The sequence below is a fragment of the Capra hircus genome, chromosome 18 (genome assembly GCF_001704415.2).
Source record: "Capra hircus breed San Clemente chromosome 18, ASM170441v1, whole genome shotgun sequence".
In the NCBI taxonomy this organism is placed as follows: Eukaryota; Metazoa; Chordata; class Mammalia; order Artiodactyla; family Bovidae; genus Capra; species Capra hircus.
The window spans coordinates 60,226,819-60,253,737 of record NC_030825.1 but is presented as its reverse complement, the minus strand read 5'-3'; the positions used below and the strand labels follow the sequence as shown (position 1 = coordinate 60,253,737).

The 26,919-nt window shown below is 40.4% G+C and overlaps 1 protein-coding gene, 1 long non-coding RNA gene and 1 pseudogene across 3 annotated transcripts in view; 2 read left to right on the top strand and 1 right to left on the bottom strand.

Moving 5' to 3' along the window:
- The window catches only part of LOC108638025, a 15,157-nt gene extending 4,723 nt beyond the window's left edge, over positions 1 to 10,434 (top strand). Inside the window, exons 4-5 of one of the 2 annotated variants that reach the window (XR_001919556.1) lie at positions 9,045 to 9,116; positions 10,406 to 10,434. This is a non-coding gene — a long non-coding RNA (uncharacterized LOC108638025). Of the gene's footprint in view, positions 1 to 9,044; positions 9,117 to 9,587; positions 9,708 to 10,405 lie in introns of those variants that run through there. The other variant, XR_001919555.1, reaches the window with a different exon arrangement.
- On the top strand, positions 10,434 to 26,919 carry LOC108638022 (zinc finger protein 160-like). The gene is made up of 3 exons (XM_018062973.1): positions 10,434 to 10,490; positions 15,707 to 15,833; positions 25,169 to 26,919. The coding sequence occupies exons 1-3, from the start codon at positions 10,476 to 10,478 to the stop codon at positions 26,638 to 26,640; spliced, it is 1,614 nt and encodes a 537-aa protein (XP_017918462.1). The 5' UTR covers positions 10,434 to 10,475; the 3' UTR covers positions 26,641 to 26,919.
- LOC108638056 lies at positions 14,484 to 15,030 on the bottom strand (annotated as a pseudogene).

Sequence of the window (26,919 nt, the reverse complement as noted above, 5' to 3'; positions counted from 1 at the left end):
TATATGTACAGCATTGGGTATGAATAATGGCACAAGTTCCTCCTTGCGCAGCTGTCAGAATATCTAAAGGCAATCTGTTTTGTAAAACCACCTTTCTGATTTGTGCTTGTTCAGCATTAAGAGCTGAAATAGCTTTTTGAGAATCTTGTAATGCCTGTTGAGTAAAATTAGTCAATGCATCCACTCGTAGCATATCATCTGTAGTTCCCAAAGAGGAAACAAAGACTGCAGCCAAATAATGATACCAGTGAAATACAGACCTTACCCACCGAGTTTTAAGGTGGGGTAAATTAGCAGGCTTTTCTGGAAGCTCTGAAAATATAAAGCCATGAGTAAAGGCTAGACCCAGGGTGCATCTCCCTATCCAACCAAGGGGAAGCCATGCCCATAAGTAAGAGCCATATATCCAATAGGTCCCGTTTGGAGAAAGCCAGCTGACTGAGATATCCAGTCCCAATTAATGCCTGGCCAGACAAAGGGAGGACCAGAACTGGGGTTGGAAAACATGGGAATGATTACGTTGCATACATCCTGAAGCAAAAATCCCAAATGTTTCCTATCATTGTAATTAAGTTGTTGGCTGACTTTTGGGGATGGCTCTGTTTGTTCCCAGCATAGAAGGGCAGTAGATACTAGACGTCCTTTTTCAGGAGTTAGCCATATAACCTCATCCCATATTTGATAAACGTCTGGTAAAAAACCATTAGATCCAGACCTATTTGCCTTATGTGTAGCGAAATAGTCATTAAACCGAGACAATGTATAATCAAAATTAAAAGTCACATTATGTCCATAGTTAAAGTACAAAGTGTTGCACCAGTCCAATTTAGGGTTGGTAGATGCCATCGGATGTAGAAGAGACATCACATATGATTGCTGTCGAAGGTATTTGCAGACTTGGAGAAAGTCTTTTTCTTGAAGTGGAGATGTCCGCCGCAGGAAGCCTTTCATGATGAAGAGGGGAGTGCTCCACAGACCCAGCAGTTAGAGCAATTGTGGAATGCAGCGGGGTGAGCCCAGGAGAGGAAGTCATTGTCTTGAGGATCAAACGGCACACTCAGGATTTTTGGAGCCAGCAGAAGTAGGCTCACATAGATTATCAGGCCCATCTGAAAGGTACAAAGTCAGAGCATAGAAAGTAAAGACATAAAATGAAGTCACTTAGTTCTGGTCAGGGTGCCACCTCTTAACTCAAGTGTGATGTACCCACGAATCAATTCCTGGCACTTTGACAGCTATGGAAGAAGAAAGAATAACCTGGTAAGGGCCTTCCCAGAGGGGCTCGGGGGATGGGCCCCCAGATCTCAGTGTTTTTATGAGGACCTCGATTCCTGGCTCAAATAGAGGCTTGCTTGACTCAGAGGCTGGGTTAGGAGTCATCTCTCGGAGTTCTGTTAATGCCTGTTGAAAAGCTGAGAGCTGAGTTACATAACTAGTTAATTCCAAGGCTTCAGGGTCTATAACTATGTCTGTGCATAAGAAAGGCCTTCCATAAATACGTTCAAAGCTGGACAGTCCTTCCCTTTTGGGGGCAGTTAAAGGCCTCATTCAAGCTATGGGTAGGACTTTAATCCCGTTGTCCTGTGTCTCTTTAGTTAATTTGCGCAGATGTCTTTTGATAATGTCATTAGATTTTTCAACCTTTCCTGAAGATTGGGGTCTCCAGGAACAGTGTAAGTCATACTCTATTTCTAGAGCTTTAGATAACCCCTGAGTTACAGCAGCTTTAAATGTGGAGCCATTGTCACTCTGAAGGCTCCATGGCAGCCCAAACCTGGGGGTAGTTTCATGGATTGAAATCTTTATAAACTCCTTAGCTTGCTTACTATGACAGGGAACACCTCAATCCATCCAGTAAAAGTATCTACCCAAACTTGTAAGCAAGAATGTCAGTTAGCTTTTGGCATATGGCTAAAATCAATTTCCCAGCCCTCTCCAGGATACTTTCCACTTCGTTGTAATCCAGATATTGCTAGCTTCTCAGTCTTTGGGTTATTTTTCTGACAAACCTCATACCTTTTGATAATGTTCTTTGAAGTTTTCATTACATTTTTACCTTCAAACAAACGAGAAGCAATCTGGTAAGTACTCTGCACTCAAATGAAAACTCTGGTGTAAACCCTTAAGAATTTTCCATTGAGCATTTTCAGGAATTATTAATCGTCTATCCTGGGACTATAACCATCTTTTATTTGTAATCTTAGTTCCTCTTTTCTCATATCTTTCTAATTCTTGCTTAGTATATTATGGTTTTTCCTGTTACTCAGGACCTGTCTAGATCAAAGGTGTCTGCAGTGAAGGGGTTTCATAAAGTGCCAGCTTTTCTGGCCTGAGAGTCAGCCAGCTGATTACCTCCAGCTGCTTTACTCCCATCCCTGCTGTGCCCTTTGCAATGCATAACAGCTACACAATATATACAGTTAAAAGTCTCTCAATCTCTCTGAAATGCTTCATAGGTTCTCCTGTTGCTGTTTTAAACTGTCTTTCTTTCCATATTGCAGCATGAGCATGTAAAGTCAAATAAGCATACTTAGAATCCTTGTAGATATTTCCTTGCTGCCCTTTGCTTAACTATAGAGCTCAGGTCAGAGCCACAAGCTCTGCTAACTGAGCACTGGTTCCCTGGGGGAGAGATTTTGTTTCTGAAACCTGCTCAGCAGTCACCATGGTGTAACCTGCTTTATGCTTTCCATCCCGAACAAAAGAACTGCCATCTGTAAATATTCCATGTCAGGATTGTCTAATAGGGTATCCATTAGATCCTCCCAGGCTGCATAGTTTAAAGTTAGGAACTGGGAACAATCGTGATCAGGTGTTTCATTTTCCTTCTCAGGAAGGAAAGTGGCAGGATTTAAATGTCCACACACTTTAAGCTTAGGTACTGGTGCTTCTAACAACAATGATTTTAAGAAGCCTACTTACTGTCTGTCATCCAAATATTAACCTTAGAATTTAAGATTCCATTCACATCATGAGAATTCAGGACAGTAAGATTTCTTCGATTAATTATTTTTAAAGCTTCAGGTGGTAATAAAGCCGCTGCCCCAATTACTCTTAGGCAGTGGGGCCACCCACGTGAAATTACATCTAATGTTCTGCTTAGATGAGCAATAGGTTGCTGGTGAGGCCCTCGGGGTTGTGTCAAAATTCCCAAGGCCACACCTTTTCTTTCAGTGACAAACAAATTAAATCCTGACCCTGTGGGCAAGCTCAAAGCAGGAGCTTGCAGGAGGGCAGTCTGAAGAACCTTAAAAGCCTTTTGAGTCCTGGAGACCAAAGCAGTTTGTCTGTTTGGGCCTGCTGAGTTTCAGCTATAAGTTTATATAAAGGCCGGGCAAGTTCCCCATAACCCGGAATCCAAATATAACAGTAGCCTGTGATTCCCAGAAATCTTCTCAGTTCTCTTAAAGTCATAGGTAGGGGATGATTTGGTATGGGTTTAATTTTCTCAGGGCCTATGGCCCTAGTCCCTTCTGATATGATTAGGCCCAGATATCTAACAGATTGTTGACAAAGCTGAGCCTTTTCTCTTGATGCCTTATAACCGCAGCCTGCCAGAAAGTTAAAGAAATCTTCTGAGGTTCCTGAACAAGCTTCCTCTGTCTCAGCACAGAGCCAAATATCATCTACATATTGTAACACCACCGCTTCGGAGCTATTAAAGTTTTGTAGATCCCGTGACAAACTTTGTCCAAATAAGTGAGGACTTTAACGAAATCCCAGGGGCAAAACTGTCCAGGTTAACTGAGAAGCTGGCTGCATAGGGTCTTCAAAGGCAAATAGAAATTGACTTTCCTCTGCCAAAGGCACAGAATAGAAAGCATTTTTCAAATCAATTACTGAGAAATATTTGGGTCATTCAGGAATTTCAGACAATAGAGTATAAGGATTAGGCACCATGAGGTGTAAAGGAACTACAGCCTCATTTATTATTTGTAAATCTTGAACTAGTCTCCATTTACCATTTGATTTCTTTATACCCAAAATAGAGTTGCATGGACTATTATAGGGAACTAATAGTCCCTGCTCCTTCAAATTTTCGATGATGTGTTTTAACCCTTAGCCTCAGGTTTCAATGGATACTGCTTCTTATGTGGAAATAAGTGGGTCTTTGAGCTTGACAACTACAGGAATAGCATTTTGTGCTCGACCCACAGATTTTCCATCAGCCCATACTCTAGGATTTACAGTTTGTTCAACTAAAGGGAGAGAAAGGGAGGGCTCCATATTTATGAAAACAGAGGCATGGACCTTGTTCTGTAGATTCCTCCCCAAAAGGGGTGAGGGAGACTCTGGCACAATCAGAAACTCGTGTGAAAATAGCCCAGAATCTCAGTTACAACATAAAGAATAACTGAAATAATACCTTTTGGCTCGTCCAGACAGTCCCATTACAGAAGCGGATCCAGAAGGAAGTGGGCCAGGGGCTTCAGTAAGCATGGAGTAAGTTGCCCAGTATCTAGAAGGAAATCGATGGCTTGGCCCCCCACAGTTATTAATACCTGGGCTTCCTCAGGTATAATTAAGACAGGAGCTTGTGTGGCGACCCCCGGGCACCTTCAGTCCTGATTGTCTTGAGAATCTGACCCCAGGTGTCATTATGACAATCCAGTATTTTAAGAGAAACCTCCTTTTAGATTTGTATAGAGAAGGAAAAAAATATCGCTAGTTTGTTTCCTCTTGCTGCTTAAGAGAGATAAAAATGTCTGACACTTGCAGCCTACTTCCTCCCTTGGAGACCCCTGGCCTTCCTGCCTGTTACCCTCTCAACATCATGTAATAAAATAGACATATTTTCGACTGTGGTTTTACCAAAGACATGAATTGTGTGTATGTGTTTATGTGTGCGCACACAAATGGATATTTCTGGTCTCAGCTGTTTACCAGAGAATGACAGAGGTATGACATTAGATCTTGTGAAATTAAAGGCATTTCTTTGAGAAATGGGAAAATAAAAGAACATTTAACATGATAAAACCTACAAAATGCTTCATTCTTTCCTTTCCAAAAAGAAAAAAAGAAAAAATCACCTAGTTTAACTGGTTAGTCTAATGGTCTGCTTTCTCCATTTTCTATGATCAGTGAAAAAAAGTGAGTTGTGCAGTGATATGAAGATGTTTCCCTCAGGTCCCTTTGTGTCTTTTCTGTGCAAATGCAACAGAGCCTGTCTCTTAATAATGAAAAAGGTTGCTCAGATCCTATTTCCAAGCTGACCCCTTACAATGTTTTTTGTACCAGTGGATATATATTTGCAATTCTGTATTTTTTAAATATTTTACTGCAATCATATAATAAAGAATTACCTGCTTGGTATCAGTTTGACCCAATCTTGAAAGAAAGGTTTCTTTTGCTCAGATACATGACAGATGTTCCTGGTCATAAATGGGATGGGCAATAAGGACAAACTTGGCCCCCTTGCCCTTCAGCCTCCCATTTCATTATTCAGTTATACCCGGTTCTCTTCACTCAGCTCAGACCTTCTCATAAACAGCTTATCTCTGGGCCTGAGGGAGCCCGCTTGTAACATGCAGATGAGAGACTAGAGTGGAATCTCTGAGCGTGAGCAACACTGGCCCCTGAAACGATTAGCCAAATTGGCTATGTGTCTGTGTGTGGCAGTTCTGGTTTGGAGGGAGTTTCTGGTGGTAATGAGAATTGTAAATAGATCCCAGTCCTCCCTGAGTGAAAAAGGAAAAGGAAAACTGTAGGATGGAGGCAGGATCACAGGCTCAGAATTAGATGACTTCTATGAATAAGGCTAAATCTGAAGGGAGATTTTTTTTTTTTTTTAAATGTCCTGACGTTCAGACTTCCACTGCCTTTCATTTGTTCTTGGGTCAAAAGCTTGACTCCTTGCTATTTGTCCACAACCCTCTGTCAAGCTTAGGGCCCTGTCAGTGCCTCCAGCCTCATCCTGGGAGTTGAACCTTTGCTCATGGTTCAGCCTGTCCTGGTCTCATTTACTTTTTCTCTGTTTAAAAATACGAAAACCATTTCTGTCTGACATTGTAGTTCCTTTTCTTACCATCAGGCCACCATGACTCAGGCCGTTTGTCACCCTTCAAGTCTAGGCTCAGAGAGGTCTCCCCGTCCCCTCCTAACAGTCTCTCTCATGTTACCCAGGTTTATTGCCTGTGTATCAGTTGCCATCTGCAGAAATTAATGCCCTTGTTCATGGGTTATTTTGAGTCCTTCCTGGTTCCTCTCTTTTCAGGGCTCATAGTGTTCCTCTTCTTCCCAGCATGGCTGCAGTACCTGTTACTAGAAATGTCTGTAGATGACAGAACTATGGGTTGGGCTGAATAATCCTCCGGGAAGACCAAGAGAACAGGGCAGGTGATGAAGATGTTTCCCATGTTCTGGACATTTCAGCTGTAATTGATCTTTACCCCATGTGACTACTTAATTACTCAAAAGATGAGCCAAGAAATATAGGAAGTCCTGAAAAGCCCTACAGAACTGGTGTCCTCAAGCAGTGGGCTAAGATGTCCCCATGTTTCATCTGCTGGGTTTCATCCTCTGCAGCCCCCAGATCTAAGCTCTGTCCAACCAGGACCAGTCACCATCGTGGACAGCAGCTTTGCCATCTAGGAGTTCATGTCCTTAGATCAGCGTTGTGGTTTCACTGCGCTGAGATGACCAGGAATCCAAAACCTAATGGGGCAGGAAGAAGACCCTGCCCCCTGCGCCCCCCAAGAGCTAGAATATCTTCGAAGTAGGTGTTGGTGGAGAAAACAGGAGATAGTGAAACCTGGAGACCCTTGCTTTGAGACTTCCTCATCTCAAATGCCTTTGTACGTGGACTCCATAATGTCCCCAGGTGGTGACAGACTTTCGCAGGAGGGCCAGTCTCTTGATTTTCATACTGCATGTGCAGTGTCCTTTGGGTAGTAGCTCGTGGGCACTCCTCTTGTGATCCCCTTTGCCAGGAAACCCCTGTGCGCTTTAGTCTTGCTTAGTCCAGTCATCAGGGAGGAGAGGTAGACGAATGGGGAAAGCAGAGGGAGCCTGGTGGGGTCTGCAGGAGGGTTGTGGCAGTACTTGGGAGCATCAAGGTGAGTCCAGTGAATGGAGCGTGTGACCATCCCAGGTGTAGTTGCAGGGACAAGGGGTGAGTGGATCTATTGGAAGAGAATGTCTCCATTCAGGCTGGAGCACCTGGAAGGGGGTTTGTTGGAGATCCCGCATGGAGTGGTTTGAGGTTCTACTGCCTGAGCTCGTGTTCCCTGGGAGAGCCGTGCTGAGGCTGACATGTGCCTGCACAGGTTTGATTTGACAACTCGTGACCACACGTGAGCAGCAATGAAGAACGTGGAATTCAGCCAAGAGAAGTCTTTTCCACTGTTAGAACGGTGGCCTGGGCTGAGCCTGCAGGCAGCTGTGGGTGCAGGAGGATGGGAGCCTTGGGCTTGAGGGGCTGGTTCTAGCAGGTGCCCCCAGCATCCACTCCACTCCCTGGCTTTTGTTTGCTCTTTTAGCAGGCAGGCACTGTAGAGTAACAGGGAAAATCTCAAGTCATTTTTTACATCAACTTTGGTATCATTGTGTACTTGGGGTTGCCGGTGCAGAAAGGTTCATGTGCATTTGGGAAGATACCAAGAGAATCTGGAGTGTTTCCTTGGAAGATGCTGAGTTCTCAGTGGGCCATGTGCATCATTGGAATTATCCCTCTTTTTCATAGTCTTTGGAGATTTCGATGTTTGTCCTGGATCACTCACTGTAAATGAAAATATGGTGTCTTGTGTCTGTGGATCCTTGGGTGTCCTCTTTTGTATTTTGCCTCATGCATGAGCTATCAGGGCTTGGAATGCTTTGTGTTTGTATAAGAGGGTTAGAGTCTCATTATGGGCTCTGTGGAGACTCTGTTGGATACCATGAAAGTTTGTAAGTTTGTTTGAGTCCCACTGGGAAAACAGGAGTACTAAGGTTAAGATCACAGAATGCTTGTTATAAGGTGGTCCTACTCGGTAGGGATCTCTGGGTCCAACCTGAGAAGAGTCATAAAGTCCTGTGACATAGGGGAGGATGGCTTCAAAAAATCAGAGGGCAGCGATGCCACAGTGATCTGCAGCCTGGAGGCTTGTCCTCTAGAAGATGCAGCTGCAACTGTCTTGCTGCCAGGCTGGCTTCTGTGTTATCCACTCCTGTCCCTCCAAAAATAAGCACACATACAGCACAGTACAGAAAACATGGAATCTTAACTGCACTGCTGGTGGTAATGTAAATGGTTCTGCTATGCTTGGAAAATAAAATGGACGTTCCTTAACAAATTAACATAGAAGAGGCCTACAGTGTGTCAAATCCATTTCTGACAGATATCCAAAGGAAAAGCAATCAGTTTTTCAGGGATATGTCCACAGTCCCGTGAGTGTGACTGGATTTGCAGTAGCCAAGGCATAGACACAGTCCAGATGTCTCTTGACAAAAGAATAGGTTACAAGAGTGTGGTATAGAAATATTTTTTATATACTGTATATTCATGAACTATGTTTTCTCTGTATATAAATATAAAAATCAAGAATCCTGCATTTATGCCAGAATGAATGAACCTAGAGAACATTATACCAAGTTAAATAAGCCTGACAAACGAGGACAGACACTATGTGGAAACTAGAATTGTCAAACTCATAGAGCCATCGAGTAATAAGGCTTTTACCAGGAGCTGGGTGGAGGGGGAAATGGGACACTGGTAGTCGAAGAGTAGAGATTTTCCGTTGTAAAATAAGTAAGTTCTGGGGATCTGAGGTACTGCATGCTGCTGGTAGTGTTTCTGTATCCTTGAAATTTGCCCAGAGAGAAATAATACAGTGTAGTCATAGGTGGAAGTGTAACTTCCTCAACTATAATAATTATTCAGTGTATGAGTCTATCACATGATCACTTTGTTCAGTACATTTATACCATTTTTGTTAGTTGCACCTTAGTAAGGCTGGGAAAGAAAAAGAGACTTGAGGAGGGGGTGCTTTTCGCCTCTGAATGGTGCTCAGTCCAGGCTTCATGTTTCATTGATGACGTATTTTGCATACACATGTGCCGGAGTCCAGCTCCAGCAGCCAAGGAATTAGCCTGAAGAGATGAGCGGTGTCGGTGGAGAATGATGCAGCCTCTGACTCAAGGTACGGGTCTGCATGTTTATTGCAAGCTTCAGATTCTCTTTTATACTTTAACAAAACCATTAGGTCAGAGGTTTGGAATTTTCAATTTTCCCCTCACCCAGATTTATTGTCTCTATAAAACATTGTTGCCCTTCAAACAGAGTTTCTGCTTCAGTGATTCTCTCAGAATCCTGGTTACTTTAACTTGTGATTACACTGTAACTCATGCTTATGTCTGGGCTGTATAACACATTCCTCAGTTTATTTCTTATCTTTCTAAATCCTGTTTGCCCCTAGCATCTTAAGTTCACTATCTCCTAAGAAGGCTTTAGCTATTAATATCTCTGAAATTCTCTAATCTGTGTAAGCTATTGTAAAACATGCTAGCACTACCACATTGCTTAAATTTTTAGCTTCTAACTATTCTTAATTATTCCAAAACCCTACATTCAGCAAACTTTCCTTTGCCATAAACATTTCCCTCACAAATAGGTCTCAGATGACAATCCTACCCATGGCCTCAAGCTGTGGCCTACTTGCTCATCCTGGAATACTCTTTATAAAGATCCTTGAACAAAGGTCAGTGGTTAACTTTATGGCTTATTCTCTGGGCACAACTACAGAAGGCTTTGTGCCTTCTCATGCTCCTCTCAAGGACAATAAGCACCTTAACCTTCTTTTCAGTAACGCAACCGAGGAAAGGGAAAAACAATTAGAATCACAAGACCTAACTCCTTCATCCCAGGTCCATGCCTGCGGGAGAAGAAGAGGGAGTTAGGGCCGTGCCTCCATTTTGTCAGTAATGTCTAATGGAGCTCCCAACACACATGTTTTTGTACCCTCTGACCAGAGATTCCCCTTCAGGTAGTTTGTGTTGATCCACAGCTCGAGACTGTTTAAGATGCCCCAGTTGATTCCAGTCTGGATCCCTCACTGAGCATCAGGACTCTTGAGTCCTCCCAGTCCTGAGGGCTGAGATCTGGGCCTGAGAAGGGGATGCTCCGTTCTGAGTGGGGATGGATTAGGGCTTGCTGTGTGACCTGAAGGAGATTGCCTTGGTCAGTGGAGGTGCCTCCTGCTGCTGTGTACATGAGGCCTCAGCAGGAGGGGAGTGTGATCCAAGGGAAAGTGTGGGAAAGTCCCATGTTGGTCTCTCTGCAGAAGTTAACTGTCCGCCTCCTGAGACATTGGCCACAGGGGCCTATCTGTTCCTCATGGTGAGGGCTTCCCTGTGTGTGTGTGGTTGGGGCTCAGGAAGGGGATGTGTTGACTCTAAGCATTAAACAGCATGTTTTCAATTTTCATGATAGACCTCTGAAGACTCGTGTTGCCTGAGGGAAGCCCTGAAGTTAAAGAAGAGGAAAGAAAATGGAGTGAGGCATGGCTCTTACTCAGGTAAGGTCATATTTCATCTGTCCTTCCTGAAATGCCCTTCTCTAGACTCACTAATCATGTCTGACTCCGGAGTGTCCTGTGTGACTCCTGTACATGCACAGTCATCCGGGCCTTCCCTCAGGCCCTGTCGTCTCCACTTAGATCCCGGTCTCCCCATGACTCGGTGACCTGGCCCTTGTGAGGAGGCTCCCCTGGGCACCGTCCTGGGCAGGGCTTCTCACCCACGGGTTAGAGAATGGGGTCTCAGTGCTGTTGGGCAGCAGGGATTGCTTAGGGCCTATCTGGATGCACTGTCTGCTCTCTCAACCAGGGTAAGGAAACTGCACGTGAAAGTCAAGTGTTTGTATGCACAATAGCTGGTTAAATCTGGGAATCAGATCAATTGGAGCCTGTCCTTTGCCTTTTGTGTATCTTGACATCCTTGTGAATATACCTTACATATACACAAAGAATTATTTCTGAGTCCTGTGTCTGTTCAGTTGGTTATTGTCTGTTTTTATACCAGTACCACATCACCTTGATTACCTTGTAATAAGTGTTGAAATAGAAAGACCTCCATCTTCCTTCTTCAAGAGTTTTGCTGTTTGCTCTTTGAATAAGTTCTATGACTTTCACCGATGTTTTTTTCTGCTTCTACAAAGATTGTCATGGTAATTTTGATAATGAGTTAATTGGTTGATTGACCCTTTGTGTAGTTATTAAAGAATCTGTTTTGATATAGCATGTTTCTTTTGTAATCTTATGATTTTTACTGATGAAACTTCGTCATGTGGAAAGAAGATACGTTACTTCTTTTTAATTTTGGACTTTGATTTCTTTTTCTCATCTACTTGCTCTAAGGGTTTCAGTGCTTTGTTGAACTGCAGTGCAGAGTGTGCATCCTTGCCTTCTTCTTGACCTCAGAGGAAAAGCTTTCTTTCATTCTTTCCCAATTGCTGTGCTCTTTTCATAATGGCATTTATTATGTTGATAATGGTATAATTTATTGTTTGTAGTTTGTTGAGTGTTCCATCTTGAAAGATTGTCAAATTGTTGTTGAATGGTTTTTTTTCTGCATCGAGTTGATCCTGTTTTTTTTCCCCCCTTTAATCTGTTAATGTGGTGTGTTATGTTAGTTCATTTTTGTATGTTGACTTCTCCTTGCCTTATATGAATAAAATCCATTTGGTCATGGTGTCAGTTCTTTTTATTTATTTATTTAAATTATTTTAATTGAGGGATAATTGCTTTACAGAAGTTGTTATTTTCTGCCATACACCAGCATGAATCAGCCATAGGTTTACATATGGCCCCTCCCTCCCATCTTCCTCCCTATCCCACCCCTGTACGTTGTTAGAGAGCCCCTGTTTGAGTCCCTGAGTCAGTCAGCAAATTCGCACTGGCTCTCTACTTTATATATGGTAATGTAAGTTTCCATGTTACTCTCTCCATACATCTTACCCTCTCCTTCCTCCCCTCCCACCTCCATCTGTTCTCTGCGTCTGTTTCTCCAGTTCTTTTAAATGTGTGTTGAAGTTGGTTTGCAAGTATTTTAATTTTGCATCAGTATTCATCAGGGTTTCTAGTTTTTCTAGTTTTCCTTTCTTGTGTCTTTGGGAAATCAGCAAACTATTAGAACCATGCTTGCTCCACAGAATTAGCACGATTAGTGGTAATTCTTCTGTAAATGTTTGGTAGTATTTGGTCCTGTATTTTTCTTAGAGGTTTCTAACTACTTTTTAAATCTCTCTAGTTATAATGGGCTTCCCTGGTGACTCAAATCATAAAGAATCTGCCTACAGTGCAGGAGACCCAGGTTCTATCCCTGGGTCGGAAGATTCCCTGGAGAAAGGAATGGCTCTCTAGTCCAGTATTCTTATCTGGAGAAATTCCACGGACAGAGGAGCCTTGTGGGCTACAGTCCATGAGGTGACAAAGAATCAGACACGACTGAGTGGCTAACACTTTCACTTTCAACACTTACCAATTTTTTTAATTTCTTAATAAGTAAAATAGTTTGTATGTTTCTGAGAATTTGCCAGTATCTCCTGTATTCTGTCATTTATAGGCATTATCCGTCATACTACTTCCTTGTCTTTTTGACCTCAGTTGTAATCACTCCTGTTTCATATCTGTTTTTAGTTATTTGAATCTTTTTTTTTCTTGTCCTTAGTCAAGGTGGGGGTTTTCCTATACAGTTTTTTCAAAACATCAACTTTTGGTTTGTTGATTTTTATATTTTTCTACTTTCTATTGTATCTCTGGTTTAATCTTTCTTATTTACATGTTTCCTTCTGCTAAACTTGAGTTTAGTTTGTTTTCTGTTTTCTGCTTCCTAGAGGTCTAAAAATAGATTTCAGATTTAAGATCTTTTCTTTTTTTTACTGTAAGCATTTAACAGTTCAGACTTTCCTTCTAGTACAGTGTTCTCTCTGTGTTATAAATTTTGTAATGTTGTCTTTTCGTTTTTATCCATGTATTTAAAAATTTCCTTGTGATTTTTTTCCTGGACCCATTTGTGTTGTAAGAGTGAGTTGTTTAATGTTCACATTTGAGGAATTTTCTTTTTTTTCTTGTTTATTTTGTTGTTGTTAGGGAAGATACTTTTATGGTATCAATCTCTTAAAATGGTTAATTTTGGCCTAACATGTGGTGTCTCATAGAGAATGTTTTCTGTGTCCTTGAGATACATGTGTTTTCTGCTTTTCTTGGGCCGTGTGATCTGTACATGCCTGTTCAATGTTTGCTTCATTTTTCTGAGATATCTTATGTTAGATGTATATATATTTTCACTTGTTACAGCGTTTTGGTAAATTGACCATTTTATCGTTATACAATATTTATCTCATTGCACTTTCGTTTTTCTTCAGTTTGTTTTGTCTGATATAGCAGTCTCCCCTGCTCTCTTTAGGATGGGCTGTCTTTTTCCATCCTTTCACTTTTCACCTTTCCATGTCTTTAGGTTTGTGAGTACTACCTGTTTCAAGTCTCTGACAAACTCTGTGTCTCTTGCCCTGGTTTTTTCCTCCTGTTAGTTCTTCTAGTGGCCCCTGAAAGACAGGCACCCTGGACAGCTCCTTTCATGCCACTATAATTTCAGAAGGAATGTATTGAATATTTCCTTCCTATCATGATGTTTCTTCAGATAGTCTTGCTTAATAACTATATTTTTTCCATATTATTTTTGCCATGATTTTTAATTCTCCAAGAAGTTTTTTTACTTTGCTATTCTGATAAGTTTTTTTTGTCATAATCTAATGACTCTTCTAATTTCAAATCACTGTTTTATTAATGGAAAAAAAAAGCAAAGAAAGTCTTTGGCTTCTGTTAATGCCTTGCTATGTAAATCTAAATGGATAAAAATTTATATCTTTGTATATGGTAATTTTATTATGAATTAAGTTCAAGTATTCTTTTTTTTTTTTTTAATGTTTTTACCAGTTTTCTTTTGGTAACCTAGTGTAGAATCCTGTTGACAAACTCAGCTGAGTGCAAAGGATACATTTTTATTGTCTGAAAGATGCTGAAACACATGTGAATAAAAGGATGATATAAAATTGTCCAAAAAATCTGTCAAAAGATGAATCCTCTCAGGTCAATTAGTTTTTATAGATAAGCATGCATGTATGTGCAAGTCTGTGGTTTAGGTAGAAGACGTCATGATTTAAAAACTACATATCACCTTTTTTTTTCAGTTGAAATTATGTTATCAGTATAATCTGCAGCGTTGAAATTTTCTAAAAATCCTGTTAGTGTTTTAAGTAGTAAATTACTAACAGTTGTGTTTCTGTATTCACGTCTATAAGACCTTTCATGCCATTCCACATTGTTCACCTTGGACTTTTTTTTTTCATATTTATACAATATTTATTTGTTTTCCTTCTGTCAAACCCTGAGCTCAGCACTTTCCCCAGAGTGCCTGGGGATTTACAGGAAAGGGAACATACAGGGCAGACACAGGAGAAAGAACTATGGGAGGTGGAAACAGCTGCTTCACATCGTGAAGAAGATGAGCTAGACCACCAACAGGCAAAAGAGCCCCATGGCCTTTGAGAGGGCCAAGCCCATGGCGTAGAAAAGCTACTGTTTCAGAGAAGGGTTCCTGGCATAACAGTGATGAAGCTCCCAAACACAGTCCCAATTCCAGGCCCGGAGCCAGCCACCCCTGCTGTGGCAGCTCCAGCTCCAGGGAACTTGGCTGCTGTGTCAAAGTCCTTTGAAATGGCACTGGTTTGGAAGCTGTGGCTAAGAATAAGTGAGATGGTCCAGGGACCTGGGGCTGCCAAGCTGCTGTGGCTCTCATTGGTCAGTGTCTCCAGTCCTTCACCACCACTGCAGACAGTGATCACTCAACAGGGGGGAGGTTCTCCCAATCAGGGAGGGGGTAGAGACTAATTTGGCACAGGTGTCCATTTTCAAGGGATGAAGGCCTGAGGCCCGAGAGCTGCTCCCCCTGCAGAGAAGACAGAGGGGCAGGGAAGAGGCTCACCTTCGACTTCTTTCAAGTTTTCTTTAGGAACCCTCTGTCAAAGGACTTGTAATGTTCTCTGTATTACTTCGCTGTTAGATACTTAAGCTTCAGTTGCTGAGCCCAAGCTTCTGAGTTCGGGTGCTTCATGTAACATTTCTTACCTTCTTGATCTGAGTCAAGTTTCTCAGAGTGTCTGTGACACAGGTTTTCTTCTCTAAGGTGGGAACAGATGGTTCTTTAATGAGCTATTATATTGATGACAGGTTCTTGCCTGTAAAGTACTTATTTAATGTTTAGAGTAATACTACAGTAATTTAGAGCAATAGGAAGCCTTCAGACACTTTTGGTCCTTGCTGCTGTTATCTACATCATACTTGAAAATTTTGACCTTTCCATTAAAAGTGCCGTGGACTTTGTCATCTCTGAAGACACCACTCGTGCTGTACCTCATCTGGATAATCAGTTGCACTCACTGGGTAGAGCTTTATTTTTATATATTTTATAAAGCTCAACAGTGTTGAGCTTTATTTTTATATATTTCATGGATTTTGAACAGTGATGAAAAATCCGTATTAATTGGAGGATCTCATAAGGTCTTAGCAAAAAGCATAAGAAATTAAAATTAGAGATGCATAATTTCTCCAGATACCCCTGCATGGATCTGTTAGTTCAACCAAGTCAATCCGTACCCCTTACTACCTTTTCTCTTTTGCATGAAAATGAGAACTTTTCATGGCCGTTTTGGTGACATGTGGTTTCATTTCAGGAACGACTGACCTCTGCGGATGTGGCCATCAACTTCACTCAGGAGGAGTGGGAATTCCTGGCCCCTGCTCAGAGGGCCTTGTACAGGGACGTGATGCTGGAGACCTACAGGAACCTGCTGTCTGTGGGTGAGGATGACTTCCTTCCAGAGCTGCCCTTGGGTATCTGCATTTTCCCTGTGTGCCCCTTGGGAGGCCCTGATGTCTTCCATCTGAGAGTTCTGGTAACTGGGGCATGACACAACTTCACAAGGTTAAACTGACCGTCTTCAGATGCTGCGTCTGTTTCATGTAATATCTGAGGTTGTCCCAGAGCTTAATTATCTACAAAGCTCACTGGCAAATGTTAACAAAACAATACCAAAAAACCCGATTTCCTATTTTCTACCTTTTGACTTTTGGCTCAGGGTTTAAAAAAATCCACAGCACTTTAGATTTCTTTCTTCTGATAACACTGAATATCTGTCTGTTTTTGCTTGCTTGTTTACTTTTTTTTGGCTGCACCATTCTGCTTGTGGGATCTTAGTTCCCTGACTAAGGAATCAAACCTGCACCCCCTGCATTGGAAATGCAGAGTCTTAACCACTGGATCACCAGGGGAGTCCCAGAATTTCTGTTTCTGATCTGAATATTATCTCCACATTGGAGCATGAGAAAAAGCTCTGGACAGTGGGGAGTGATGTAAAAGTAGCCAAAAATACAACATATAAAGAAAAACGAGTATCTCAAAAGGGCTGTTTTTTTTCTGTTTAGGAGTGGGACAAGTTGGTGGATTGGATCCTCTGTGGTTGTTACTTAGGAAGATGTAAGAGTGTGTAGAGAGATCGTCGTTTTGATCCTAGATCCTACGAGGGGAGCATATGTGACTCTCGCAGCCTCTTAGCTTGCCATCTGTAGGCTGAGCGCATGGTCCCATCTCAAGATGCTGTAATGTCTGACCTTCATGTTGTGTTAGTTTTACTCTTGTGCTGCTCTGCCCCGTCTGGGAATGTCAGCTGTTCCTGATGTTCCTTTCTCCTTACTTTGTATCATTTTACCTCTTCAATTTCTTTGAAATATATTTCTGAGGGTCTGAAATTTTATCTGGTTTCCTTGCTGTGATAATCCACCTATGTTTAATTGGCAGCCTCTGGTGAGTCTCTGTGGAGTGGATTTAGTAGGTAACAGAAAACTGTGATGGAGACACTATTTCTAATGTTATTTTCTTGCTCTGTACAAAGTCACCACTTGAAGCTATCCAGTAGAGTGGTCAGTATGTTCTAGGATTATGGGAGAGAAAGTATCACGAGAGCCTGATATATCTTTCCAGGTTATTTTCTGGCTTTGGAGACTCTGTCAAGGGCACCATGACAGTGTTGTTCATGTGTATCAAGGACCATATATTTTAGCCTCTGTAAATGATATGGGAATTTATCCCAGGACAACTTTGTCCAAGTTCACATTCTCATATCTATGAGGCTATTGGCTGCACTGTTGTTCTGTGCATTGTAAATATTTTTAAATTTTATCATTGAGTTCAAATTTCTGTGTTACTCTCTGTATTTCTGTTTTGTATTTGCAACACGTTGGATGGTTGATTGGGGAATGGTTCCTATGGTGGAACTGGTGATCAGTCCGTCTTAAAATTCTTTGTATATTCTTTGTACTCATTTACTATCAGATGTATGATTTCCACATATTTTCTCTTTTACTGTTGATTGTCTTTTCAAACTCTCTGTACTTTAATGCAGAGTGGTTTATAATTTTGATATAGTTCAATTTATTAATATCTGGTTTTATTTTGTGGCCTGTGCTTTTGGTGTTATATCTTTTGGTGTTGTATATATTATGGGTCCAATTTCCAGAAACATTTCCTGCACGTTTGCTTCTAGGAGTTTTATACACTTGGGACTTCGATTTAGGTCTTTGAATCATTTTGAGTTCGTTTTTGTCTGTAGTGTAAGATAATGTCCCAAGTAAATTCTTTTGCTGGTGGGTATTCAGTTTTGTCAACATGTCTTGTTTCATAGACTGCTTCCCCCATTTAGTAGTTTTTACACCCTTGTGAAACATCTTTGGAACATCTCTACAAGAGGTGTTTTTGTTTTAACCATTCTTTTTAGGTATGCGGCTGCTGCTGCTGCTAAGTCCTGTCAGTCGTGTCTGACTCTGTGCGACCCCACAGATGGCAGCCCACCAGGCTCTTCTGTCCCTGGGATTCTCCAGGCAAAAACACTGGCATGGGTTGCCATTTCCTTCTCCAGTGCATGCATGCCAAGTCGCTTCAGCTGTGTCTCACTTTGTGTGACCACGTAGATGGCAGCCGACCAGGCTCCTCTGTCCGTGGGATCCTCCAGGCAAGAATGCTGGAGTGGGTTGCCATTTCCTTCTCCACTTTTTAAGCATAGTTAATTTACAATTTTGTGTTTCAAGTATACAGCAGTTTGCAAGATACCAAATATAGTTCCCTGAGCTGTATCATAGGTACTTATTGTTTATCTATTTTGTATATACATTAGTTTGTAAATATTCAGACTCCTAGTTTATCTCTCCCTTTCCTGCCCCCATCACCATCCTGTACTATCCCCTTTGGTAACCATAAGTTTGTTTTTTATTCTGGTGAGTTTATTTTGTGAATAAGTTCATTTGTATCATTTATTTCAGTTCAACATATAATATCCTATGATATTTGTCTTTCTCTGTCTGATTTCACTTAGAATACTCCCTAAGTCTGTCTATATTGCTGCAAAAGGCATTACTTCATTGTGTTTTATGCTGTGGAGGTGGCAGCCCACTCCAGTGTTCTTGCCTGGAGAATTACATGGACAGGGGAGTCTGGCAGGCTGCAGTGTTCTTGCCTGGAGAATTACATGGACAGGGGAGTCTGGCAGGCTGCAGGTAATGGGGTCTTAAAGAGTTGGACACAGCTGAGCTACTTTCACTTCACAATATTCCCCTGTATATATGTACCACATATTCTTTATCCCTTTGTCTGTCAGTGAACATTTAGGTTGCTGCCGTGTTTTGCCTGGTATAAATAGTGCTGTTAAAACTTTGAGGTCCATGTATCATTTTGAATTCGTTTTCATCCTTTCTGGATATATGCCCAGGATTGGAATTGCTGCTTCATGTGATAGCTCTATTTTTAGTTCTTTATGGAACCTCCATGCTATTCTCCAAAGTGGCAGTACCATTTATGTTCCTTCCAACAGTGTAGGAGGGTTCTCTTTTCTCCACACCCTCTCAAGCATTTATTGTTTGTAGACTTTTTGATGGTGGTCATTCTGACCAGTGTGAGGTGATACATTTTTGTGGTTTTGATTTGCATTTCTCTCATAAGTAGAGATGTCAAACATCTTTTCAGGTGACTGTTGGCCATCTGTTTGTCTGCTTTGGAGAAGTATCTGTTTTGATCTTCTGCCTAGTTTTTGATTGGGTTGTTTGTTTTGATATTAAGCGTATGAACTGTTTGTATATTTTGAAAATAAATCCCTTATAGGTAGCATCATTTGCGTATATAGTCTCCTAGTGCAAAAGTTGAATTTTTGTTCTTTTTTTGGTTTCCTTTGCTTTGCAAAAAGGTTTTAAATTTAATTAGGTCTCATTTGTTTGATTTTGCTTTTATTACCATGACTCTAAGAGATAGATTCAAAAAAATTTCGCTGACATTTATGTCAGTATTTTGCATTTGTTTTCCACTATGAATTTTATAGTATCTGGTCTTGCATTTAGATGTTTAACACATTTTGAGTTTATTTTTGTATGTGGTGTTAGAGAATGTTGGAATTTCATTCTTTTTCATGTAACTATCCATTTATCCCAGCATCACTTATTAAAGAGACTTTTTCATTCTATATTCTTTCCTCCTTTGTTATAGAATAATTGACTCTAAGTAAATTGGTTTATTTCTGGGTTTTCTGTCCTGTTCTACTGATCTGTGTTTCTGTTTTGTGCCATCATCATGTAACTTCCCTGCTGGCTCAGACGGTAAAGCCATCTGCCTACAATGCAGGAGACCCAGGTTCAGTCCCTGAGTCAGGAAGATCTGCTGGAGAAGGAAATGGCAACCCACTTCAGTATTCTTGCCTGGAAAATCCCATGGACAGAGGAACCTGGTAGTCTACAGTCGATGGGGTCACAAAGAGTTGGACACGACTGAGCGACTTCACTTTCACTTTGTTGACTGTCAGTTGGTAGTATAGTCTGAACTCAGGGAACATGATTTCTCCAGCTCTGTTCTTCTTTCTCAAGATCATTTTAGATATCAGAGTCTTTTGTATTTCGGTACAAATTAAAGTTTTTCTTTGTTTTATGAAATATGTCATTGTTAATTTGATAAAGGTTGCTTTGATAGTATGGTCATTGTGACAGTGTTACTTCTTTCAATCCAAGAATATGGTATATGTTTGTGCCATCTGTTTGTGTCATCTTTGGTATCAGTCATCAGCATCTTCTAGTTTCATGAGTACAGTTCTTTTGACTTTTTAGGTAGGTTTATTCCTTAGAATTGTATTGTTTTCTCTGAGATGGTGAATGGGATTGTTCATTAATTTCACTTTCTGATATATCATTATTATTGTATAGAAATGCAGCAGTTCTCTATATATTTTGTATCCAGCAAGTTTACTCTGTTCATTGATGAGGTCTAGTAGTCATCTGGTGGCATCTTCGGAATTTTCTGTGTGTAGCATCATAGTGACAGTTTTACTTCTTCTTTATTTTTTTACTTTGAATACCTTCTATTTCTTTTTCTTTTCTGATAGTTGTGGCTAGGACTTCCAAAAATATGTTCAATAAAAGTGGCAGTAGTGAACATTCTTGTCTTATTCATGTTGTTAAGGGGAGTGCTTTCAGTTTTTCCCTGTTGAGTATGATGTTAGCTGTGTGTTTGACATATACAGTCTTAACTATGTTGAGGTAGGGACCATCTGTGCTGACTTTCTGAAGGGTTTTTATCATAAATGGCACTTGAATTTTGTCAGAACTTTTTCTACATCTATTGATGATCATACGGCTTTTAGTCTTCAACTGTTACTGTGGTGTATCATAGTGATTAACTTGTAGATATTGAGAAATCTTGCATCCCTGAAATAAATCCCACTTGATCATGGTATGATCCTTGAATGTCCTTTAATGTGTTAGTAACTGTTTGAATCTGCTCTTTTGAACTCAGGGAAGGTCTAGGAGATAAAGCCTTTTTCTACAAAAAAGAGTTGGATGCCTCAGAAAGGCTTTTGTAACTGGGAAGGTCTTCCAGAGTCAGTGTCAGTCCCTCCTTTCGTTTGATACTCCTCGATCTTGAGATGACCATGTCTGGAAGAAGAAACGAAGTAAATGTCCAATAGAGTGGTTAATCATACTTGGCAGAGGAACCCAGGTTTAGATAGCCTTTTCCTGGATTTTTCTTCTGATTTCTGCTAATAAGATTCTTACACAATATCCTGGAATATTGTGTATGCTTTTCTTGAATATAAGCGTTCCATTGTAAGTTACAAAATCAGAGTTGGATACATTACATTGTAAATAGTATAATAGGTATTATCCTGCTTTCTGCATATATCACAGTCACTTTTAAAATCTCTCTTGTTTCTGTCCCATACCCATAGTATAATGCCCATAAAGTTGCTGAACCAGTTCTTTTCTCTTAAGGTCAGTATATTAGTTTATGCTCTCAGTTATTTCCACAAAGACATGCAGTCAGACGCTGATATCTGACATAAACCTGTGTACCCTATGTTCCACGCAGGCCCTTTCTTAGTCCTGACCAGTCCTCACATAGTACCTTGATATGGATGGAAACATTGTTCTTACCTATCACATCCCTCCACCTTCTACATACTCTCACTGTAAAGATAATCTCTGATCATTTATTGAACACATATCTCAGGACATGACCTAAATCACTCTGTGCGAGATGGGATGGTTGAATAATAGTTAAACAGACTACTTCTGTCTTGTATCTTCCTTGATATTTTCTTTCTAAGTTCCTTGTGTTTATTTTTTAATATTTTCTAGTCTATTCATTCAGTTGCTGGTCATGTTTACAAATAGGTTTTCTCAGTTGTCCCAGTAGGTTCAGATTCATATCCTGGTTCTCTTACCACTTTGTGGGCCAGTTGGGTGTGTCTCCTGCTCTGATTAGAGAAAAACATGTTAATTTACCTCAAGCCTTTTAAAGCAAATTACTGCTGTCAGTAGTACATGTTTTATAGTAAATACTCAAAATTTATTTGTTTTAAAAAGGTAATATCTATATTCTGTCATGTTCTTTATCTACATTATATCTTTTTTAAAATATAAATTTATTTGTTTTCATTGGAGGTTAATTACTTTACAATATTGTATTGGTTTTGCCATACATCAACATGAGTCCACCACAGGTATACACGTGTTCCCCATCATGAACCCCGCTCCCTCCTCCCTCCCCGTACCATACCTCTGGGTCATCCCAGTGCACCAGCCCCAAGTATCCACTGTCATGCATTGAACCTGGACTGGCAATTCGTTTCATATATGATATTATACATGTTTCAATGCCATTCTCCCAAATCATCCTACCCTCTCCCTCTCCCGCAGAGTCCAAAAGCCTGTTCTATACATCTGTGTCTCTTTTGCTGTCTCGCATACAGGGTTATCGTTACCATCATTCTAAATTACATATATATGTGTTAATATATTGTATTGGTGTTTTTCTTTCCGGCTTACTTCACTCTGTATAATAGGCTTCAGTTTCATCCACCTCATTAGAACTGATTCAAATGAATTCTTCTTAATGGCTGAGTAATACTCCATTGTGTATATGTACCACAGCCTTCTTATCTGTTCATCTGCTAGCAGACATCTAGGTTGCTTCTATGTCCTGGCTATTATAAACAGTGCTGCGATGAACATTGAGGTACACGTGTCTCTTTCAATTCTGGTTTCCTCGGTGTGTATGCCCAGCAGTGGGATTGCTGGGTCATAAGGCAGTTCTATTTCCAGTTTTTTAAGGAATCTCCACAGTTCTCCATAGTGGCTGTACAAGTTTGCATTCCCACCAACAGTGTAAGAGGGTTCCCTTTTCTTCACACCCTCTCCAGCATTTATTGCTTGTAGACTTTCGGATCACAGCCATTCTGACTGGTGTGAAATGGTACCTCATTGTGGTTTTGATTTGCATTTCTCTGATAATGAGTGATGTTGAGCATCTTTTCATGTGTTTGTTAGCCATCTGTATGTCTTCTTTGGAGAAATGTCTATTTAATTCTTTGGCCCATTTTTTGATTGGGTCGTTTAGTTTTCTGCAATTAAGCTGCAGGAGTTGCTTGTATATTTTTGAGATTGGTTGTTTGTCAGTTGCTTCATTTGCCATTATTTTCTCCCATTCTGAAGGCTGTCTTTTCACCTTGCTTATAGTTTCCTTTGTTGTGCAGAAGCTTTTAAGTTTAATTAGGTCCTATTTGTTTATTTTTGCTTTCATTTCCAGTATTCTGGGAGGTGGTCATAGAAGATCCTACTGTGATGTATGTCGGAGAGTGTTTTGCCTATGTTCTCCTCTAGGAGTTTTATAGTTTCTGGTCATCTGTTTAGATCTTTAATCCACTGTGAGTTTATTTTTGTGTATGGTGTTAGAAAGTGATCTAGTTTCTTTCTTTTACAAGTGGTGACCAGTTTTCCCAACACCACTTGTTAAAGACATTGTGTTTAATCCAGTGTATATTCTTGCCTCCTTTGTCAAAGATAAGGTGTCCATAGGTGCGTGGATTTTTCTCTGGGCTTTCTATTTTGTTCCGTTGACTATATTTCTGTCTTTGTGCCAGTACCATACTGTCTTGATGGCTGTGACTTTGTAGTAGAGCCTGAAGTCAGGCAGGTTGATTCCTCCAGTTCCATTCTTCTTTCTCAAGATTGCTTTGGCTATTCGAGGTATTTTTTGTATTTCCATACAAATTGTGAAATTATTTATTCTAGCTCTACATTATATCTTCTTAAAATTTTATTTATTTTTTAATTGAAGGATAATGGCTTTACCGAATTTTGTTTTCTGTCAAACCTCAACTACATTATATCTTGTATGCGTTTCACTTGCAACATTTTTCAGCAATATTGTGTCTGACCCTAGTCAATAAATACACAAAGCACTCACTTTTAACTTATTATATTTTGGTGCCATTAAACTAGGTAATTAAGAATAGTGCATGGCTAGAGATTAGCCTTCCTTGGTGGCTCAGTGGTAAAGAATTCACCTGCTAATGCAGAAGATGCAGGTTTGATCCCTGAGTCAGGAAGATCCCATGGAGAAGGAAATGGCAACCCACTCCATTATTTTTGCCTGGGAAATCCCACCTGGAAAATCCCATGGATGGGAGGAACCTGGTAGGCTACAGTCCATGGGGTCACTAAGAGACTGAGTGACTTCACGTTTACTTTTCCCTTTCATGCACTGGAAAAAGAAATGGCAAACCCACTGCAGTATTCTTGCCTGGAGAATCCCAGGGACAGAGGAGCCTAGTGGGCTGCTGTCTATGAGGTCACACAGAGTCGGATACGACTGAAGCAACTTAGCAGCAGCAGCAGAGACCTTCCTTGGTGGCTCAGTGGTAAAGAATTCACCTGCTAATGCAGAAGATGCAGGTTTGATCCCTGAGTCAGAAAGATCCCATAGAGAAGGAAGTGGCAACCCACTCCACTGTTCTTGGCTGGGAAATCCCATGGACAGAGGAGTCCGGTGCACTACAGTCCACACTGTCGCAAAGAGGCAAACACGACTGAGTGACTGAACAACAGCATAGGTGGGGATTGCATTTTTTATTGGCTGTTAGAAAACCGGTGAATATTTTACATCTTAATTTATGTGTCATTTACAGATGATGGTCTTTTAGCGTGTATTCAGCAATACAACTGGCACATACTACTTGTTAACATTGTAAAATGCCTTTTCTTAGGGGGTACGTAGTTCTATAGCAGATTTAGAAAAGTATGTTGTTTCAAAAAATTGTTTTAGTCACATTCTTCATTTTCTCATTTGTTTTCAATTGTAAACAACCAATTATGAATATTTAATTATTAATTGGGTAAGCTTGGTTATGGATTATTTACTGTTACAATATATAATTTATTCTTTAGAATTTAGTTATGTACAGTAAGTTTGCAGAATACAATGATAGTGTAATATTTTTCTTTTCAATTTGAGACAACTGTTGATTGATACATTCCTAAGGGTCCTGGTAGAAAAGACTCTGTTTTTGAGAGTTGGCATAAGATTGTCCAATATGAGTGTTTGTCATATGGTTTTTAAAACTAGGCTACCCTAACGGTGAATTTATGTTGATGCTTTCTTAAGTTAAGAATTCTATTCCTTTAGTGTTTCTAAACACTTACAGTCATCATTGTGGTGTTTCATAACTTGATGTAAGTATTACTTTTGGTGTAATATATATTCAACATGAAACATTTATTTTTGAATTATTGAGAGCAGGATACCTATGATTCTTTTTATCTTGTAGATATCTCTCCTACACATGTGATCAAGCTTTTACAACCCAAAGCGAACAGTGATAAACGAGAAACATTCCAAACATTGATGCTGGGAAGACCTGAAAGCTGTGAAATCAAACATGTTCATCTTTGGGATAGTCAGGAAAATATGTGTGACTTTGAGTGTCAGGGGAGAGATGACAAAAGAAATTATAAAGGCACACCTGTAAGCCTTAATGGAAATGTGCCTGATGGACGAGATTCGCATGATAGAAAGGATGCAGGCATCAAGCCCTTTGGAAAGAGGTTTGGATTTAACTTTCAGTATAAACTGCAGATATTTCAAACTGGCGGAATAATTTCTGAATATAATGAAGTTAAGAGTTCTGTCAACAACAGTTTCTCATTTTCACCAGTTCTAAGAATTCCTCCTTCTGTCCAAACCAGTGTTTCTAATATATATGGGAATAAGTTTATGAATCCTTCAGGAATAACACAAGAACTCAAAGCACACAGGGAAAAACCTTACAAATGTGATGAGTGTGGCAAGGCCTTTACTCACAGCTCAGACCTCAGGAGACATAAGAAAATTCATACAGGAAAGAAATTATTTAAATGTGATATATGTGACAAAGTCTTCAGCCAAAATTCAAATCTTGTTCGTCATCAGAGGGTTCATACTGGAGATAAACGTTACAAATGTGATGAGTGTGGCAAGGCCTTTCGTGTAAAGTCAAGCCTTTTAAGCCATCAGACAGTTCATACTGGAGAGAAACCTTACAAATGTGATGAGTGTGGCAGGGCCTTTCGTCTAAAGTCAACTCTTTTAAGTCATCAGACAGTTCATACTGGAGAGAAACCTTACAAATGTGATGAGTGTGGCACGACCTTTCGTGTAAAGTCAACCCTTTCAAGTCATCAGACAGTTCATACTGGTGAGAAACCTTACAAATGTGATGAGTGTGGCAAGGCCTTTCGTGTAAAGTCAACCCTTTTAAGTCATCAGACAGTTCATACTGGTGAGAAACGTTACAAATGTGATGAGTGTGGCAAGGCCTTTCGACTAAAGTCAACCCGTTTAACTCATCAGACAGTTCATACTGGAGAGAAACGTTACAAATGTGATGAGTGTGGCATGGCCTTTCGTCTAAAGTCAAGCCTTTTAAGTCATCAGACAGTTCATACTGGAGAGAAACCTTACAAATGTGATGAGTGTGGCAAGGCCTTTTGTGTAAAGTCAACCCTTTTAAGGCATCAGACAGTTCATACTGGAGAGAAACCTTACAAATGTGATGAGTGTGGCCTGGCCTTTCGTCTAAAGTCAAGCCTTTTAAGTCATCAGACAGTTCATACTGGAGAGAAACCTTACAAATGTGATGAGTGTGGCAAGGCCTTTCGTCTAAAGGGAACCCTTTTAAGGCATCAGACAATTCATACTGGAGAGAAACCTTACAAATGTGATGAGTGTGGCAAGGCCTTTCGTCTAAGTCAAGCCTTTTAAGTCATCAGACAATTCATACTGGAGAGAAACCTTACAAATGTGGATAATCTGGCAAGGCCTTTACTCAGAGCTCACACCTCAAGAGACAAGAAAATTCATTCAGGAAATAAATTATTTAAATGTGGTATATGTGACAAAGTCTTTGGCCAAAATTCAACCCGTTTAAGTCATCAGACGGATCATACAGGAGAGAACCTTACATATGTGATGAGTGTGGCAAAGCCTGTCGTCTAAAGTCAAACCTTTTAAGTCATCAGACAGTTCATACTGGAGAGCAGA